Genomic DNA, 20,699 nt, shown 5'->3' with positions numbered 1-20,699 from the left:
CTCTCTCTCTCTCTCTCTCTCTCTCTCTCTCTCTCTCTCTCTCTCCTCTCTCTCTCTCTCTCTCTCTCCCCCTCTCTCTCCATCTCTCCCTCTCTCTCTCTCTCTTTAAAGTGCTCTTCCAAAGCACACAGGACACGTAGATCGGGCCTGCCAGGAATTCGAACCCAGAACCTCGAGTTAACTAGCCTGGGTACCATCCTACTTGTATGACGGGGCTTCCACACTCGCTTCCTTACTTGTTAGTAGGATGGTACCCAGGCTACGAGTTAACAACACCTTAGCACCTTTGATGGTACATACTGTAAATTACCGTTTCAGGTCCGTGGAAGATGGGAGTGGTCCGATACAACTCGTGCTGACATGAGAGCCAACTGGCACACTGGAGTGCCGACCAATCATGGCGGGAAGGAACACTGCGGACAACTCAAACACTGGCGAAGCACCTGGGGACTGAACGGCGGGATCTGCTCAGATCACAGGAAATCCATTTGCCAAAAAGGTCAATATATATGGCTTGTTTGCACAGCACTTTTACCCTAATGCAACGGAAAACTTTGAAGAAGAAGTGCAAATAAACGGATGTATTTGAAGGCCACTGAATGTGACACCCTGAATGTGATTGACCCTACATGCCTAGGTTCAAAGTTGTGGTAGCCAGGGTAAAAATCATAGCGGAGTAAGTTTTTCCATTCAATAGCATGAGTAATAATGCATTCATTAACGCAAACTATATCTTCTTTCAGTAAGTTTGGAATCTCTAATTTCTTGTTTTGTTTGATTTCAATCGATGCAGATTACAACGAATGCTCCCAAAACAACGGAGGCTGCAGCCATAAATGTGTGAACACTGTGGGGAGTTACTACTGTACCTGTCCACATGGCTTCCAACTGTCTGGGGAAACAAACTGCGTCAGTGAGTGGTGCATGGATCCAACGTTAAACATTTATAAATTAGGTCTACCTCCGCGGAGAAATTATTTTGAACGTTCTCATACATACACACATCTACAGAATTTCATACATGTAGAAGTAAATACACACAGAGAAACACGCGTAAACACAAGCGTACACACACACACACACAGACACGTAACATGTACATACACCGTGGTACATACACACAAACACACACGTATATAGACAGATACACAAACGCACTTAGATACATGTACACCTACATAGTATTACACACACACACACACACACACACATACACACACACAAACAAACAAACACACACAAACACACACACATACATACATAGGCATGCATACACTCACGTTCACACTCACATACACCACACGTGTACGTATAAACGGTTCTGGGCTTATCTGCAATGTGCTGGTCTAGAAATATGTACTTGTGTTTTGGAGTCACGCAAAATCCTACAAGAAAATAATCACTTTCTAAATACAACAGTACTGAATGTACACCTGTAAATGTCAATTACGTTATACCACGTGTATAGTCAGATTTATGCTAACGTTAAATTCAATGTGTATTTTTACTGCATTAGACATGACTGTTGATGAATGCTCCAGCGATCCATGCCGCAATGGCGGAACCTGCCGGAATGTGACTGACGAGTACAGGTGTGACTGTGAGCCGGGCTGGACGGGCGTCCACTGCGAAACGGGTGGGTTAACTGTGACAGTCACAATCTTGTGTGAAGCGACTGTGATCTCTGCATCAGTATAGCCGGTATAACCGCCCTTCGGCGTAACACACCAGCTTCGCAGGCACGCGGCGCGGCGGCAGCTAGCTATATCACACCGAACGACTTGTTACACTCAATCTTTGCACATTCAATTACAGGAGTTGTTTAAAGCTTTCTAGTGATGATGCCCCAGTCTGCGATGATGAGTTCCAGTCTGCGATAGTTCTGGTCTCAGGGTTGACATCTTGAAAAGTTGATCGTAACCTGTTATTGCAATCCTTCCGCAATGTGTGGTAATCGCGATAGATAAAAAAATACAATGAAATAAATGAACAGATGAATAAATGTAGCTCATGTTCCTCCCACAGCTACGATCTGTGAGAACCTGCCAGACGGGACGTTCCTGCCGCACCCGTCTGACTGCTCCAGGTACGTCCGGTGTCACCAGGCGGGACATGATGCCGTGTTCACCTGTCCTCCCGGTACCCGCTGGAGCCAGGAACACAACACGTGCGTCATTTCGGCTCCGGACACGTGTGACTAGGAAAGGAAGAAAGGTAGGCAACGTAAGCACGTCGCGGCACCTGCGCGAAACTCGTAATGTATTGTGCATGTGCACTTTGGCAGAATGTCTCATATAAGGTCGTACTCGCGCATATAAGGTTAACACTCCCTCTGTACTTATTTTCCAAATGTTATGTCGGAAAAAAATATGGTCTGCAACACGAAAAATTCTTATGCAACGTTGAGCAAAAATCCAACGAAAACCGTGAAAAATGGGGATTTTGTGAAAGGACTCGTGGCAGAGTTTAACTGTAATTTCCAAGACGGGGGGCGGCACAGACTTTCTGCAACTTACAATCCACTGCTCACAGAGTCACGTGTGTCACCTGCCTATCGTGACGTCACGGAAGCGGTGGATTGCTCTTACCTTGACAAAGACTGGAGTACACTTATAATTATTTAGATATAGCGTTGTCATCCTAACTTGCGAACAAGAGTATAAAAATTCCAGACAATCATTTCCCCATATTTTCATCTAACACCTAGCGTCAAATGCTCTCTTTTTAAAGGCTTTCCTATATGTTCCATATTTGATCTTTTCCTAAAGTTGTTGTCTTGGCTTGTATGTTACAGACGCCAAGGACAACATGGGATGACCTAGCGGACATACGAGAATATCTTCAATTTGAAACTTCGCTAATCTCTCGGGATAAGTGCAAGGTCACAACGACAAGCTATCAAGCAGTCAAATCGCAAACTGCAATCGCTTTCTAGCTGGCTTTTGATTTAGATGACAATAAAGATTTTGCTTCAAAATCTCGAATGGTCTTTGTCCTATTGTCATTGTTCGAATTTTTCTTTTGCAAAATTTTAGAGAATATAGTACTGTTATGATTGAAACCACTTTGTTTTGTTCAACTTGCCTTTCGTTTAAGCCTGAATGCAACGTGAACTTTCTGGCGATTGGATTCTTGTATTTTCAGTAGATATAATAGATAATGATCTACAACATTTTATCCACATACTCATTGTTCTTTATACATGTAGTAGGGACTAATGGGGAAAAGTATATACTTGAAGTAAGATTATATAGAAAGATTCATGCAACTCAAAATGCCCGATACACATTTTATTTTTTTCACCAGCAAGCTGATACACATGTATTGATGTCATGCTGTTTTTTTTAACAGAGCAATTGTCATTTAACACAGCAATTGAAACGCTAGAATAAGTGTGGACATATTGTACCAATTATCAACCTATACCGGGAAAAGAACAATGATATGCATGTATAAACCTCATCTATAAACTAAGTACTTATGCTAGTGTTCCAAGATAATCCAAGCTTGTCCTTATTCCTCTGTTTTCCATTGGCATAGGGTACAATAAACAATGCCATCTAGTGGAATGCCACAACGTTAGGCTAACTATGCACTGATTTTTTCTCGACCGCAAGGATTCTTGGTAGTATTAGTTAATAGTATTAGTAAATCAGCTTTAAGCTTGCTTACAACAACTTGATTAATGTAGACTATAAGAAATCGAAGATTTCAAACTCTCGAGAATAGATATAATTGCTCTAATAAATTCAACCATTACACCATGACGTAATTTACTCCGCTATTACACAGTGGTTTATGCTTCATACGCATGACTACACAGTACACATTCCTGACGACCACATCCTACGACCCAGAGCATGCCGGGTCGCAACCCTGACAATCAACTGAAACAATCTCCACCCACTGACTCACTTCAAACAAGGTTCTCGCATCAAATCTACTGAAACTCAAAAACGTATACATACAAATTCCCCCTAACCCAGCGCCACCCCCAAAACAATACTTCCATTCCGGAAGTAATAAAACGTGTTATGCTTTTGCACCTTGTGTGAAACTGCTGGTGAAATCAAAACTAAGCAGTTTAGATGCTGATAGCGTTGGGGATCCTATGCGGATCCAGGTAATCGTACGGCCTGTAGCGGTTTGCAGCGTTTTCATACTCGATGTCGCTTGCAATGCTATCCAACACTTTCTGGAATCTGAATCAAAAACAAAACAAATAATGAGGAATGTTGTCAGAAAAAACGACGAACTAGTCCCATTTCAGTTATTTGAATGATTATTATAATATACATAGTTACATTTCTAGACTTACATTTCTACCTTTATCATGTAGACTTTAGTTATTCTATACTCTATTTCATTGTTCTTTTATGTTTTGTAATTTGCAATTAGCCTCCGGGCAATAATTTGCAATAAACTTTTCATTATTTTAACACAATATATATACACTGTAGTAGGTGGCGCTCTGTAGCGAGCAGCCGCAGTTGATCCAATGAACCACATCCTGAGGTTTGTATTCATCACAGGATAGGAAACAAAAACATGTCCTCCTGACGAAGGCAATAAAAGATCCGTCTAACTCACGTTTGAACGGCTCGTTTCGCCCTGTCACCATAAAGGTACGTGACCTCGAAGTGCCCAAGAGGCTTTGTGGCGCGCTCACTGAGCACATCGGTCAGCAGGTTGATCTCGGCAGTCGTGCGCTTCCCAGGGAGGGCGTCCAGAACGTCCTGTTCTGTCAGGATGTCCTTCAAGAACAATACAGAGGAAGAAAATTGTCACCTATAAAAAAGCCAAACGGAGGCTACCAAACTATTTGACTGCGTTAGTAACAAGAATATATGGTGCAGGATTTTTTTTAGAAACAAAGCAACATCGATTTCCACTCGCCCTGGGATAACTGAGGACCCAGCTGCTCAGGAAAAATGACCTTCCAGAAATGTAACGTCAGCAAAGATGGTTGAAAGTCGGTAATCTCCAAGCAGATCCCTCTCGGTGGCAAAAAGACAGTATCAAATTGGTCAGGCAGTATCCATTAGCCAGAAAAGGTCCGCAGCCACCGACGGGGTTGGTGGGGGTCAGGACAAAAAACAAACGGCCATATATAAAAATGTAACGATCCCACAACCTCTGCTTGGAGAGTAGAAAGTCGGCACCGACCACCGTCTCAGTTCAAAGAAGGCTAGTGTGTCCCTTATGTAATTTATTTTTCATAACTTGTTGAGTGGCAATCATTTTCTAGAGTCTTCTTGGCAATGTTATCTACCAACTTTCATAGAAATATGACTAAACCTTGGTGGGGTCGTGTGGCGTAGCGGCAGAGTGCGAGACTCGGAACTAAGAGTCCCGGGTTCGAGTCCTGACATGCCACCGATCTTGCACTTGCACTTACGACTTTCCTCACCTAGCTCAGGTGTAAATGAGTATTGTCCTGTCATGTATTTGTCCCCTGTGTTGGTGGCGGCATTAATATAAGTTGAAAAAACTTGAGTGTGTCGTCACCACGTCTGGTGATTACATGTTGGAATAAAAAAAAAAACCTTGTTTTTCGGAGGATTTCCTTCCAGCACGAGCGGCATGTTGGGTACGAAGCCGTACTGGTCCCACTGCATGAAGTTGACGGCTGCGTGTTCCACACTGGCAGTGAAGATGATGGAGGTGATGGTCTGGATCACCTGATCAGTGGTGGAGAAAGCTCCATTCCCGGGAACTCCCTGTCAGTGTGAGTAATACAGAGACGTACTATAGTTGAACACGAAAGAAATTTTGGTCGGAAATTTGAAAATAATTCGAATAAACGTTCTTGATAGGTTTTATGAAGGCTGTTCAATAATGCGTTAAGGGATATCGTTATAGAACCACCCTCGCATACCATAAACTAGCAATGACGCACCTTGATGCCAGAGTCAACGAGCGCCTTCGCCCATGCCTGAATTTCAGTGTCCTCCTTCAGGTCCACGGCGTTATCTTAAAACGAAACGGATAAGTATCATCAGTATCGGCATCTAAACATGCAGCCAAATTAGTAGGTGGCAATATGTAGTAGCCTGGTTACCAAACCCATTATAGCTCCCGAGTCCTACATCCTTTTCGCAAAATTCGTTGGGAATCAACCAGGTCCAGACCTATTTGCGGAGAGGATGTAGGACTCGGGAGCTATAATAGGTTTGGTAACCAGGCTAAATATGTAGCCGATATCGGTGGCTCTTTTCGCGGTAAGTACACAATCCCAAACGTGGCTAAGATTGTATCCCCCCCCCCTAAAAGCAGCCTGGATAAGAAAGTCAAGCCCAGTAATGAACAGGGACGAGGGAAGGATACAAACTAAGCCACGTTTGTGACTGTGTTCTCGCCGCGAAAGCGCCACCTACATTGGCTCCATATGGCGGTGAGAAGCAGTACTCCAGTCAGAAGCTCTGAGGAAGGTGTCTGACAGACATGGAAACGTAGGCAAGGTAGGAAATATACTAGTACATTGTACCTGGTTGTGTATAGGAAAATCCCAATATCCTATGTTCTACCAACCTGATGAAATTAATTATTTTCGGAAGAAATGGACTAAATATGTACTATACTAGCCCATCCCACTTCTGACACCATGTAAGTTGCTTGTTGTATGTGGTCCCAACAGTTTCATATATACACTACATAGCAATAGTGTGTTCTACACTTAGAAGCTTTGCTCATTCTCCATCTATGCAGTCGTACGGCATAAAGATTGTATCTCTTATTATTATATCATATTTTACGCATACCATGCGTTTAATCAATACTTGAATATGAATTATTAGTATAAGACCTGATACATTAAGGACTTCATGTGTCAAATTCATTGCATTGTATTACAATTTCGTCACCGATGTTATTTAAAATTCAATGTTTTACATCAGATCAACACAATATGAAACCTTAAATTGAAATCGCTAGTATTGTCAAATGATAGAAACTAATGAGTATATTAACTATCGTCGCCTTACCATCTTTGCCGTAGATGTCCTTCACGATAGTGGTGACATACTTATGAATGGCGTGATAGGTAGGCATGGCATCGTCGCGATAGTAGTACTTAGGAAGATCTTCCTCGTTGTCAACCTATTTCAAATGCAAAACGTCCATTTGGTAGTGTAAAGAATTATATATGATATGCCCTCACAAACGTTCTTTTTTGTTTTCAAATAAACATATACTTTAAGTTGGGGAAAAGCATGCGCGATCGACGAAATCAATAAAAACATAGCTATTCATAACCCCGTTGGCAGAAACAGAGCAATAAAAAAGCCATGAAATATTATGCAGCATGAAAGTTCATCTGAGTTGGTAAATTACATTATGAAAAACTTTTCGACTGAATCACTCAGTCTTCCTCAGCTATCTGACCCAAATGCTGTGGACACGTGATTTTTCCCACGTGTGACGTCAGCAAAGGGTCAAAGGTTGTCTGAAGTCGATATCACCCCCCGTCCCGGTTGAGCGATGGTTGAAGTGCCCTGATGTATATGTGACTTCAGACAATCTTTGACCCTTTGCTGACGTCACACGTGGGAAAAATCACGTGTCCACAGCATTTGGGTCAGATAGCTGAGGAAGACTGAGTGATTCAGTCGAAAATTTCTGGTGAGTCAAATTTTGAGTTGGAGAAAGGTTTAAGTTTTTCATAATGAAATATTATGTAGTCGTCATGGAACATGCAGTTCTTACACCACGGTTCTTCAGGTCTTCTGGCAATGTTCCCTCGACATCGAGACGCCAAGTCTTCAGCCTGTTTTATTAGACAATTAAATATTAGACACACTGGTACGGTGAAATTTATTGACTTACAAGAAAAATTAATACCATAATGAGATATAAAGCCTTAAATTTTTCTGCATTACCTTAAAATACATCAGCAAACTCCCGTTTTGCTGACGTTTATACCATTGTGCATTCATACACAAAAAAATCTATCCACAACTTCTTGAGTTATTTTGTCCACAAACATTAATTTGGCGTAGTGTGTGGCGGAGTGTTCGACTTAGAACCAAGCGGTCCCGGGTTCGAATCCTAAGGAAAGGCAGTTTATGCGATTTTCCACACTTAACGACATACTTAACTCACTGACAGGTGAAAATTGGTATTTTCTATTGTCCTATTGTCTGTTGATGTCGCCATAGTATAAGTGTCAAAACTTTGAGTTTGCCGTCACCATGTCTCGTCATTAAATTAGAGAAAGTAAAGAGAATCCACCCACAGAAAACGCGGCACGAAAAACCTGTTTTACATTTTTATCAAAGGTAAAATATTAGTTTACCTTTCCCGGATGAGGCTGAAGGCTCCCTGAACTCCAATCTGCGTTGTTAGGTCCAGTGCACCGCCTTTATCGATCAACGTATTCAGAGCCAGACTGAAAAACAAAGAACAGCGTACAGTTCCTGGCACAAATGCTCTTAAAACACGTTTATTTGAGGCGTTTGTAACAAACATTAATAACCTATGTAGTCACGATAATTGTGCATTTCTTCTCGAATGAAAGTTATTTGCGAGCCGTGGCGCCAGATTGTGAATGGGCCGTTATGCTCACCGTGACGTCATTGCTGCAATCTAATTAAATGGCGGCAGAAATCAAGACCTTGAAGGATTCTTTCCAATATTCTATACCCCCTAAGAGTGTTGGTTTGGTCCAAACCTCCTTGTTTATTGAATGGTAAGGCCATGTTGATTTAATTATATGGATGACATCCTCCGGGAACCCCAAAATTTATGCGCGCGCGGATGTCATCCATATAATCAAATCAACATGGCCTAACTATCACGTTTGACTATTTTGTTGTATTTTAGTTTTATATGGTCGGTAGTCTCGTTTTCTTGTTTAGTGACTATTTGTATCAGTACTAGTAACTAGGTTTTGCAGGAACTGACACAATGCTCCTAGAAATTAGTTTTAGTCGATATCTTTGCTATGAACGATTGAGGCAACAGCTAAGTCTAATTTGATAGAATATACATATTTAGGTAGATTTTTTTAAAGGACAATAAGGTACGTAGTCTATATTTGCTATGCAGTGTTAAATGGAAAGATTTATTTATACAATTTTTATATAATTGTAAATTTCTGCGTCCCAAACAACATAGTAAGATGAACGCTTATTGTAGACTCACTTGTTGATGGCCAGCATGAAGATGAAATGCGGCTCCATGAGTCGGAGCATCGGGTGGGATGGGGACAGGTTCTGCCTTGCAGCGAGGGCACAGGCCTCAATAAGAAGATGCGTAAAACCTTCCAAAGAAAACCAAAAACGTTATCATTAGTGAATACAGACATAACAATACTAATGTCATAGAATGCCGCAATCAATTAATTGCAAATGAAAAGAAGAAAATGTGAAAAAATGAAAATGAAGAGTCGACTATTCGCCATACTCTGTGCTTTAGTCATTTGTTTAACCGTTATGACCACGTAGATTTTATAATGAATGAAAGACCTTTATTGTACGTTTGTGCTCGAACAAGCTAAGTACAGGTCATGGATAGACAAGGAAAAGGATACAGCAATGATACTTAAACTATACATACTAATGCGATCTACTATTTAAATTGTTCGACTTCTCGCTTCTTGACGCAGTTATAGATGATAAGGAAGGCAACCGTTTTTGCCTTTTTTTCATAAATTCATTCGCACGTTCGCATCTATTTTGGGGTTAATTCGCAGGATATGTCATCCATATAATCAAATCAACATGGAAAAAAAGAGAGAAAAATACCCAAGTGAGCCACTGCCTCGTGGTAGTTCGCATCCGCGCAGTTGAACCACATCTTAGCCAGGAGCCAGGTGTTCGGTGGATCATTCGGCAGGAACACCTACAGGAGGTTTCAGTAGAGAGCATATTTTCGTGTGAATTCTTTACGTGTCTTTGAGGTTACCGCATATTTGTGAACCTTTGGCATTTTTATGAATCATACCTCAACGGTTTTAGGACATACAAACATCGTCTTACCCTATCGAATGTCTTCTATAGCTTAGAGAAGACGACGATATGAGAAAATGCTGAATACGCTTGAACGTCGATCAAATGAAATGCAACTAGGGACACTAACATGGCGACCAGCAACAACTGCATGTTTCGTTGATGTGGAAATTGATGACAATGTTCTATCAACGAATAGAGAAAAATATTATCTAGATCTCTGAAAATCGTGTTGTTTATGTGTGCATATCTGTATAAAAGACTAAACTAGAAACTGTTACAGTTCATCTTTAAATCCTACCGGATGACTCTCTTTGTCGTCATTAGGGTAGAGCTGGATTGCCACAGGAACCAGGTCCTTCCTGCTGTTGACGAAGAACAGGGCATAAGGTGCACATATCTGGAAAATTTTAAAAAAATCAGTACAAGCGAATTCTAATATTACTAAATAAAGGGATTCGTTAATTCTTTAACTTAATACAACTGCACTGAGGTACTCCCTTATGCTTCGGTCCCAATTGAAGAAAGGGGCCCTGCCGGGTAGTTCCCGGGCTGTTTTATGGCACTTTCGGGCGTAACCCCTACGTGGCCCCGCCCGGCACCCTTCGGCTACCGGGCTATTTTTGGGCCCGGCGGGGGCCCGAGAAGAATTTAATTCTGAATTAAATTCTACCCGGGCCCCGCTGACAAAAAGACGCCGTGACCTCACCGTGAAAAGACCGAGAGGTACCCCTCCGGTTGCCGGCAGTCCACCGGGACACATTTGTTACGTTACAGACCAGATGAACAGAATAAAGATGTGTACTTCGTAAACCCGGGTAAAATATGTGACGTCACTGATCAAATGATCACAACATAAGCGTGAACTCTATATTAATTGAAGCTGCCGGGTTCCTGCCGGGTGCCTGCCGGAGACCGACCAATAAGGGTGACAAAATGCCACTGAAGGAAACTTTAAATTGTGACCACAACAAACGGTGCCCACCAGGCTCCACAGCCCGGCGGGAGCCGGCCGGGGCTACATCCCCGACGGGCACCGGCGCAATTGGGACCGAAGCATTAGTGAAAGCAACGTGTAGCAGTAGCATTTCCAGACAGGTCTGTCTAGGGAAATCGGCGACCTGCCCGGATGCCCAAAAAACGCCAATGGGAGTCCCGCACAAACAACAGACTGTAAATTAATGTATTACCATGAAAATTAAGCTGAGTTTACTAATTTAGACAACGAGAAACTGTTCTCAATCCCAAAGAATTTGCCTGACCGGACGTTTCGACGAATCAATCGGTTTTCATCAGCTATTTGACTCGAGTGTTGTAGAAACGTGCCTTTCCATACATGGGACGTAAAAACTGGGTGAACGTTCGTTGGAGGTCGGCCCCGCCTCCCGTCCCGGTTAAGAATTCCGGTGATTCAAATTCTTTGCGGTAGACAACAATTTAATTCTCATGCCTGTGTTATTATTAATCATTCTATTACGTACGTATTATACAATAATCGTTAAGGTTAAGTACTTACGGGTTTGGGAGCTTCGGTGTTGCCGAAAGATGAGATCTTCATGATGGTGTGATCCACGATGTAGACGCGTTTCTTCTTGATGGCAACCTCCAGGTTCAGTCCTTCCAGCAACGGCTCCACCATTTCATCCGTCACTCCAAACCTGCCAAATGATCATACGAGTGTCGTAAACATCAAATCGCGAAAAATCTTAAGTAGTGCAATGTGATTCGTGATGAGCCCTCCTCCTAAAAGTTGAACTTACCCATTTGGAATCTCCTCGCACCGACGGATGGATGTCGGGTTGACTCCCGTCAGACGCTGCGAACCAAAGTTCTCGTTTGTATTCCAGTTAGTTTTCCCCTGTTTATAAGCAACAGAGATTGAGTAAGAACATCTCATACAAAAAAAAGTGTGGAAGATACCGGCTTCCAACCACCGTTTACTCCTTTCTGACGCAAGTGTCGTTACGTTTACAGAGGTTGGTCGTGTACCGATCAATCGTTAGTATTCTGAAGGCGACTAGAGAACTAGAAGACTTAAAGTTTCTATTAAAATGATTCCTATCCTTTATAGGAACACAGTTTAACAAACAAATTTACCACAAGTCCTTGGTGTCAGCGATATATGCTGATACGATCCGAAATGAGGACAATTCCGACACGATCCAGGAATATTCTTTACCTGACAAGACTACAATAGAACACTAGCTGATTTCTCTCACCTTAGGCACTCGTTTTGGTGGAAAGGCCTCGTTTATGCTGTCATATGATTCCCATCGGCCGTCCTCGATCAGCAAAGGCAGATCTTTCATCAGAAGTATAGCCCCAGTCTCTAACATAGCCCTCTGCAGGTTAGGTGTTTTTTAAGACAAATAAGCATATAAATGTACATGTATCTCTGCCATACCAATAGGAAACTGCATTACAAGTCGGTTGAGAGTGGTACTAGCTGCATTTCATACATGCAAGTCACATTCCTTACGTTATATTATAATCAATGAGAGATAGACTCAAATAAAACACGAAGTATCCGTGATTGATTTCATCACATGCCATTTGGCAAGAGACTGCGTATATATTATTATTAAAAAGGTTCTTTCTTCATTCGACCAACAACCAGTGGGGGTTCACACCCAACGTTTTGGTGGCAGCATGTTACCTTCTTCATGGCAACAATGACTGGTCATAATTTGAATCAGATCCAGGCATTCTTGCCTTGAAACAGGTGACAGGCGACCACTGAAACTTCTGATGTGTAAATTCCTAGTTAGTGAACAAAGAATCTTCTTGCATAAAACCACGAACTATATCTACTTATACGCAAGTGTGCACATTACCCTTTGTTCCTTAAGAAATTGCTCCTCTGGAGGCAGCTTCCTCAGCTACAAGACAAAAAAAAGTAAATTGGGCAAATTTCTTTACACACAACCATATTCTGTCAACGTTTCAGTAGGTCTTCTGCTAAGTTTACTGTCCCCTGGGTAGTACTGGCAGGTTATTTCTCACTGATAAGTGTCTCTACAGTGGGGAGAATGTGGTCCAAAACATGACTGAATTGATGCACACATTGTATGATATCATATGATGTGTCACACTAGTAGCACAGAAAACTTATAAAACTTGGTTCTATGAGTTTACAAATCTCATGTCCTGCTTTTGCATTTTGTTGATGAGCATAGCACAGAGTATGAAAAGGGGCCACTGAACATTGAAACAAAATAAAAGGAAAACAACTCTCAAAATAGATATCTATGAGGCCATTTTCAGCCCACACCAACCTTCACCTAATAGAGACGGCGGGTGATACAAACTTCCTGTTGACGTCAGTCCAGGTGCCAACGTCACATGTCCACAAGACCAAGTGACCTTGGTGATTGATCCGTTGAAAGATTGCAGTAGGACAGTTGCAAAATTCAATGCGTAAACCATTTGTGTTGGCACAAAGTAAGTAATACTAAGTAATACTTCTTTTGTTATATACTAAGCAAAAAAATGGATCTTACCATAGGCAGAAGACCTTCCACGGGGTAGAAGGATGCGTAGCGCTCTTTCATCTCTATGAGCTCATCATGCCTTTGCTTTGGATGCTTGTCATTTTGAGGAAGTACACATCCTCCAGGTGCCAGCCAAAGAGAATCTCCTGCAGGTGAAAATTGTATTAACATCACACATTGAGATATGACACATTGAGATGGAGGTATTCTCTCTCTCTCTCTCTCTCTCTCTCTCTCTCTCTCTCTCTCTCTCTCTCTCTCTCTTTTTCTCTCTTGGTCATTCGTACTTTTTTCATACCAACCTGCGTTCAGCCAGCGGTTGACGGGGAAGTGGAAGGTTGGGCCGCTGGAGTCCGGCTGGAGCTGGACGGAGACGGTCTGGCAGTACCAGTCGTCGTCTGGGCAGCTGTCGTCCCGGAATAGCTTCAGCTCACGAACCGGAGAGCGAACCTTAACATCCTTCAGGGTGTACCTGTGATGTATGTTTCTTCATTAGTTTCGGGTACGTAATGCTTAGGTCACATTTCCAAACCGGGGACCGGCCGGGTAGTCATTTAAATATATATAATATGAAAAATATGGTATAAAACGCAACAAAGCACAGAAAGGTTGAAAAATATCAACAATGGAACTATTTACGTATATTCTTTATGAAAATTGTTGATTTTTCGTTAATCGAAACAGTCCGGCCGGGCCCGGGCTTGGAAATGTGACCCCAGCATAAGACTTGTTTTTGGTGAGATCGTGTGTCGTAATGACAGAGCGTTCGATTCGGAACCAAGAGGTCCCGAGTTCGAATCCTGCCATGCCACCGATCTTGTGCCCTTGGGAAAGGCACGTGCACTTTACACGACTTTCCTCAATTGACGCAGGTGAAAATGAGTATACCTATTGTCCGTGTATACGTTTGTCCTCTGCGTTGGTGGCGGTATTAAAATAACTTGAAAAACTTGTGTGCGTCGTCGCCATATGCATGTCTTGTGATATGATAAAATGTTGTCTGGGTGGGTTTGTCTGAGGGTATGCTTATCCGGACAGAGTTGGTTAACTGCATGTGGGTGTGCAAGATTGACAGGCAGAATGACATGAGGTCTAAAAGTCAGACACAGGAAATAAGGTGAGCTTGGTGGTGTCAGAATCTGGCCGGGAGCCAACAGGAATTAAATAATTAGACGTCGACATGGAGAAATCCTAAAGCCAAGGATAGCCTGCATATTGTCTACCATGATAATCGTACCATAATTGTATGACATAAATACATCATACAATTACAATTGGTTGTTCCGATGAATGCACAAAACCTTCAAACAAAATACGTCCTCAAAAGTTTGGGATAAAATTGGCACGAAGACAAAGATCTAGTCAATATCTCAACGAAAGTTCTATTTAGATCGTTTAGTAGATTAAGAAGACAATTTTGTTACTTACGTGTAGAGCTGTGTACCGGTACGCAGTACCGATACTGTACCGGTAAAATTGATTAGGTACAGGTCCAAAATACCTAATCCCTCAGTACCGGTACTGTACCTAAACAATTTCACACCAATTTTATGCCTATTTGTGACCTCAAATGTGTAAATAGCTGGTTAACAATGGGTCCCTGTGTAAGGACAGTGTGTTCATGAAAACAAAAACATATATATAGCCTATATTTTATCGGAGCATTCGCCATAAACAAAGAATAAACCTTAACTTTCAAGTTTATTTATGTTTTTTTTTTGTTATTGAAGGAGTTCAGAAGAGCATATAAATTGGTCGAATTGTTCAGGTACAGGTTCAGGTCCGGACCTGTACCTAAACCTGTGTACCTGTACCTGTACCTAAAATTTGTTTAGGTACACAGCTCTACTTACGTGCCCTCTTCTCCTCTCTCGAAGTCGTTTTTCCACCACACGTCGAGTTGTAGGTCACGAGACTCTAGCCCCCCGTCGCTTTTGAGCTGCACGTAAATGTTTCCATCCGTCCCGGAGCCGCGGTAGCTTCCCGTCTTGGTTTTGACAAGGACATCCATGTGCTCGTATTTAGCACGTTTAGTCTATACATGAAGAAATGATAAAAACAAGACTTTTGAAAAAAGTTTATCTCGGCCGCTGGCCATGTAGTTTTGTGTTCTTGGAGGGTGTCCACATAGATTTGTGTAACTGCTAGAGAGGAAAGAATGTATTACCTAGTATGTTCATACCTGTAACACCAAACAGGGTAATAAGTTGGCTTCCATTATCATTTGCTTCAATGGAATTAGTGAAAAATATTAATCTCGAAGCAGATGTTGGGAGGGAAAATGTTTAGGTAGAGATACAGATTTTCATTTGTGATTGAAGATTTGAGAGACAGGAAAGAGTTTAGGATATGTATGTGGAGCTAATTTCTCTGTTAGAGTAGGTTACACAGCTCTATGTATGGGGAAGGCATTTTTTGGAATGAGAAGTGTCATGTTGTATATTACAGAGGAACTATGTTTCATCTGTATGTTTCATTGAAATTGTAATGTCTGGACAATACTGATGAATAAAGAGCAAAGATGCATGTGTCAAAAGTGAAATGTTTTATTTTGGTATAACTTCATGAGACAACACAAAATGGAGTGGCTACAATAACAGAGCTGTCAAACGTTATCAAGCTTAATGCACTAACATATTGTTAGGTTGGCGATAACGTAACTCTGTTTAAATCTGTTCAACAGCACGAATAAAACACAATGTAATTGATTGCCCTTGCCCGTAGTATCTTTAGCTCCATTTTTATCCTATGGCTCTATGCCTAATACCCTTATAATTCCTGATATTTTGCTATTTTTGCTAAGTAAATACCTTACCAGCCTCATGCGTTACATCCGGGATCTTCGATATGGGAAATTCCATTCAGGCCACTAATCAAAAGCGACATCTTGCGACCGAGGAATATAGTGCACTTCCATAACCTTCGTCTTGACTTATTCAGATGTCTCAAGGTAATATTAAAACGTAATTTTTTAACTTGGTTTATTGGTGCAATTGCAGCAGTTATTACCAAATCTTTATAACATTTAATGCATACTACTCTCATGTCCCTAATAAACATACCCCCCGGAATAAACATACCCCCCGGACAAATCTTCAAAGTCTAATATACATACCCTCCGGAATAAACGTACCCCCCCGGAAAATGACCAAATTGACAGGTGAACGGTACTAAAATGTGCTCTTTATTTCAATACCAATGTATGGGCAAATCTTTCACTGTTACTTTTGATTAGGAATATAAATATACTGTACTAGTACTCAACAAACAGTGTCGACATTACAGCCATATTACACCACTAGCAATAGGGGTGGGTACCTGTTCGGCTCTTCCAGGTCCAGAGGATCAGGTCCAGGTCCGGACCTGTACCTGTACCTGATTCTGAATACCGGAGTTTCGGTACCGAATTTTTTTTGCTAGATGATCATTGCTAAATACAATATAACGTTAAGTATATGTAACCACTACAATAATTTTCATTTTATTTTATTTTTATTTTTTTATTTTTATTTATTTTTTATTTATTTTCATTTTATTTTTTATTCTGTTTTATTTTATTTCATTTAATTTTATTCTATTTTATCCGTTCTATGCATTATCAAACTTCTCCTCTACTGCTAGAGCTACTAAAACTTCAGACCGAATATATTAAACATTTTAATTCGCCCCCTCTAGCGGTTTGGGCCAAATTGCAGCTTTCCAAAAAAATCCAAGATGGCGGCGGCTCGGCGATTGCCGATTTCATTGTATTTTCCTTGGTCTTTTACGCGATTCAAGCAAAGAAAACAAGTTGACCACAAGAACAAAAGAGTAATACAGCACTGGGAATCTAATGGTCCGTTTTGTTGGGCGGTAATTTCTCATTTCAAGTGAATATTTACGTGCGTCACAGTGATTTATTCACCAATCAAAAGCGACATCTTGCGACTTAAGCAAATATGGAAGGTTAATGTACATAATTTATGTCATTGATTTATAGGTCCAATTACAGCAGCTATTAGCGAAATTCTAGAACATTAAATGCATACTATGATATAAAACAATGGTTTTGTGGTAAACAGCATTTCCTCTTTTTTAGCAACTTCGTTGTATCAGAATAACGACACTATCATCCGGTAGGTCGACACCACAAAGTAAAGTATACATGCAGAGTAATTGGTTTCATTGGGTTTTTTTTCACGGTCGAAAACACGATCGAACGTACATATTTTGGAGCACAATACCTCGGCCGCTTCAGGCGGCCGAGATAAAAAATGTCAGCTATTTCTGTGAGCTGAAGTCTATACAGTTCTATCTGTATTCACCAATCAAAAGCGACATCTTGCGACTTAAGCAAATATGGAAGGTTAATGTACATAATTTATGTCATTGATTTATAGGTCCAATTACAGCAGCTATTAGCGAAATTCTAGAACATTAAATGCATACTATGATATAAAACAATGGTTTTGTGGTAAACAGCATTTCCTCTTTTTTAGCAACTTCGTTGTATCAGAATAACGACACTATCATCCGGTAGGTCGACACCACAAAGTAAAGTATACATGCAGAGTAATTGGTTTCATTGGGTATTTTTTCACGGTCGAAATCAAGATTTATTCAGTCATCCAACCATCCAACCATTCAACGTACAGACCATTCAACGTACATATTTTGGAGCACAATATCTCGGCCGCTCAGGCGGCCGAGATAAAAATTCTATAAACATTGCGAAGTGCTGTACAATTTTTTTGGATTTCCCGATATGCAAGCTCTAGTCAGATGCTTTTCAAAGCCACTGTCACACATAGCCAAATATTGGAAAACTTTCTTACCCATCCTCTCACATCTTCACCCATTCTTACACATTCTTACCCATCCTTACGCATTCTCACCCATCCTTACACATTCTTACCCATCCTCCCACATCCTTACACATTCTTACCCATCCTTACGCATCCTTACTCATCATTCCCATTCTTACACATTCTTACCCATCCTTCCAGCCCATCCTTGCACATTCTTACCCATTCTTACCCTTTTTCAAAATAATTCGTTATCATTTTTTTACGAATACAAAATAAACATACAGAATAAACACTACTGAAAAGACCTGTAGAATAAAGGGGGGCGGTCAGGAAGGTGTAGATCATCCAAGTCGATGAACCGCGACTATAGGCATACAATCGAGACCCAGCTGGAAAACCCTTAAGTACAATTCTCTTCTTTGCTGTATGGGATTCCGCGAATAACAACATCCGCCTTCATCAGGTATCTCTCAGCAAGAAGGCCCGTCCTGATCCTCTATCTCTCTCTCTCTCTCGTCGTTCAGCCAGCAGGGAGTCGTTAAAGGCCTGGTCACAACCCGCCGTACGTGCTTCTGCGTGCTGTCTACGTGTGTCCTTTTTCTGTGTGCGGTATGCGGATTCACCACCCGTGCGTGTGAGTACGAGCGACCCGCGTGCCCCGTACGTACCGTACGGAAGAAGCACGTTTGAGTACGGTCTCCTTACGGTAAAGTTGCAATCGCACAGAGATCGTACGGTGTAAGCACGTACAACTAACTCACTTACCACTTGCGCAACGAACGATGCACGCAACCGCTCACGGCCAGACGTGGCGTGCAGACCACACTTTTACACCTTGCGCAACCGTGCGAGTGACGTGCGTAGACGCCTCTCCTTCCCCACGTTTCAGAAAAAACGTAGCAGACGTAGCCTCCCAAAAAACCGTACGGACAAAAAGCACGTATGGCGGGTTGTGACCAGGGCTTACGCCGTTTCATCTCGCTGTCCTGGAACTCCACGGTGTTCTCCAGCTCTCGCACCCGTTTCCTCAGCGCAGCCATGTCGGTGGTGAGGCTGTCAACTTTGGTATCTAATGTTTGTATCTGAGACGACAGCTTGTCCCCAACAGTATTACATTCTTTTACCACAGTGTCTTGTTGTTTCTTTAGTTGCGTCATGATAAGTTGTGCCAGTGTTTGTAGTTCTTGAGGGATCGAGGGAATTTACAACTCACCTCACTAACGTCATCGGGCGAAGTGGCAGACATTTTCAACGTCTTGGGAGGGGGGTTCTGTTGACTCGGGCTGTTTTTCCCTGCACTTGAGCCAGTGGAATCCCTGTTTCGCTTTCCCATGAGCGGACATCCAACGCACACAGAGAGACAGTTTAGAGAGATGCGGATGTCCTGCGTTGTTCAGAAGACGCGGGTTAGAATAAAAGGCTCGTAACGTCCAGACACACGTCACAAACCGCCGCCATCGTGTACTAGCACATTCTTACCCATGTAAAAACTTGTAAAAAGTCTTCTACCTATAGTCAGTCATCAGATAAGAGAAAATTAAGTGGTTTGGGGCGCTGTTAAGATAATTCCTCAAGAGACATACACCGGGTTCGAGTCCTGACATGCCACCGATCTTGTGCCCTTGGGAAAGGCAGTTTACACGGCTTTCCTCACTTAGCTCAGGTGTAAATGAGTATTGTCCTGTCATGTATTTGCCCCGTGTTGGTGGCGGCATTAATATAAGTTGAAAAACTTGAGTGTGTCGTCACCACGTCTGGTGGTGATTACATGTTGGAATTAAAAAAATGTGTTCACACTTAGTGGTCCTTATAATGATCTACAAAATTGGGGGCGTTGTCAAGATAATTGCCCGGAGACATTCCGCTGTCTGGGTGAGTCCCTTTGATGTCATGGTGCATAAGACAAGTATAAGACCTGGACTATAGGGATATACTGGAAAAAGGCAAATCATAGATATAGTAGAATTTAATAGAAATATATAGTATCTAGCAATTGGTGCCAAATGTAACACGTCTAGATAAAAAAAATCCATATGTGTTTCTGTCATCTACTCTAGGTCGGTACCCTTTCCCGACGGCCGGGTCCCTCTCATTAACCGCCCGGCGACACATTTAAGCAAGACGACTTGATGTCGAGTGGGGCGAATAGAAGAGAAAGGGCCGATTTACCCCGGGCAAAAATATCTTTTGGCCTGAGCTGCGTCGAACGACGCGCAACAGATTCTTTGAGCATCGCGCATCGATTTTCGTGTGGCACATCAGGGTACGCCACAGTCGTTCGACGTAGGCCAAAGATATTTTTTGCCCCGTGTAGAATCGGACCAGAATCATGGCTGGCCCCATGATAGAAAAAGACCTGTATGGAGACCATTACTTCACCTAACTTCAACAATATATATATATATATATATATATATATATATATATATATATATATAGAGAGAGAGAGAGAGAGAGAGAGAGAGAGAGAGAGA

The 20,699-nt window shown here is 41.8% G+C and overlaps 2 protein-coding genes across 2 annotated transcripts in view; one reads left to right on the top strand and one right to left on the bottom strand.

Annotated features, from left to right (window-relative positions):
• The window catches only part of LOC109483343 (protein jagged-2-like), a 4,819-nt gene extending 1,839 nt beyond the window's left edge, over positions 1 to 2,980 (top strand). Inside the window, exons 4-8 of the mRNA XM_019786334.1 lie at positions 319 to 499; positions 794 to 913; positions 1,517 to 1,636; positions 2,026 to 2,214; positions 2,795 to 2,980. Coding sequence (XP_019641893.1) covers positions 319 to 499; positions 794 to 913; positions 1,517 to 1,636; positions 2,026 to 2,201 — 597 coding nt within the window. The 3' untranslated portion in view covers positions 2,202 to 2,214; positions 2,795 to 2,980. The remainder of the gene's footprint in view (positions 1 to 318; positions 500 to 793; positions 914 to 1,516; positions 1,637 to 2,025; positions 2,215 to 2,794) is intronic.
• Positions 2,981 to 4,084: 1,104 nt separating this feature from the next.
• The window catches only part of LOC109483336 (arachidonate 8S-lipoxygenase-like), a 23,804-nt gene continuing 7,189 nt past the window's right edge, over positions 4,085 to 20,699 (bottom strand). Inside the window, exons 5-21 of the mRNA XM_019786326.1 lie at positions 15,292 to 15,452; positions 13,741 to 13,910; positions 13,448 to 13,584; positions 12,782 to 12,826; positions 12,167 to 12,289; positions 11,708 to 11,805; positions 11,464 to 11,605; positions 10,249 to 10,347; positions 9,744 to 9,840; positions 9,142 to 9,259; positions 8,294 to 8,386; positions 7,705 to 7,765; positions 6,984 to 7,098; positions 5,900 to 5,973; positions 5,547 to 5,720; positions 4,591 to 4,754; positions 4,085 to 4,202 (exon numbers count right to left, since the gene is read on the bottom strand). Coding sequence (XP_019641885.1) covers positions 4,085 to 4,202; positions 4,591 to 4,754; positions 5,547 to 5,720; positions 5,900 to 5,973; positions 6,984 to 7,098; positions 7,705 to 7,765; positions 8,294 to 8,386; positions 9,142 to 9,259; positions 9,744 to 9,840; positions 10,249 to 10,347; positions 11,464 to 11,605; positions 11,708 to 11,805; positions 12,167 to 12,289; positions 12,782 to 12,826; positions 13,448 to 13,584; positions 13,741 to 13,910; positions 15,292 to 15,452 — 1,989 coding nt within the window. The remainder of the gene's footprint in view (positions 4,203 to 4,590; positions 4,755 to 5,546; positions 5,721 to 5,899; positions 5,974 to 6,983; positions 7,099 to 7,704; positions 7,766 to 8,293; positions 8,387 to 9,141; positions 9,260 to 9,743; positions 9,841 to 10,248; positions 10,348 to 11,463; positions 11,606 to 11,707; positions 11,806 to 12,166; positions 12,290 to 12,781; positions 12,827 to 13,447; positions 13,585 to 13,740; positions 13,911 to 15,291; positions 15,453 to 20,699) is intronic.

The sequence above is a fragment of the Branchiostoma belcheri genome, unplaced genomic scaffold (genome assembly GCF_001625305.1).
Source record: "Branchiostoma belcheri isolate BF01 breed outbred unplaced genomic scaffold, Haploidv18h27 scaffold64, whole genome shotgun sequence".
Taxonomy (NCBI): domain Eukaryota; kingdom Metazoa; phylum Chordata; class Leptocardii; order Amphioxiformes; family Branchiostomatidae; genus Branchiostoma; species Branchiostoma belcheri.
This window is presented reverse-complemented; position numbering and strand designations above follow the sequence as displayed.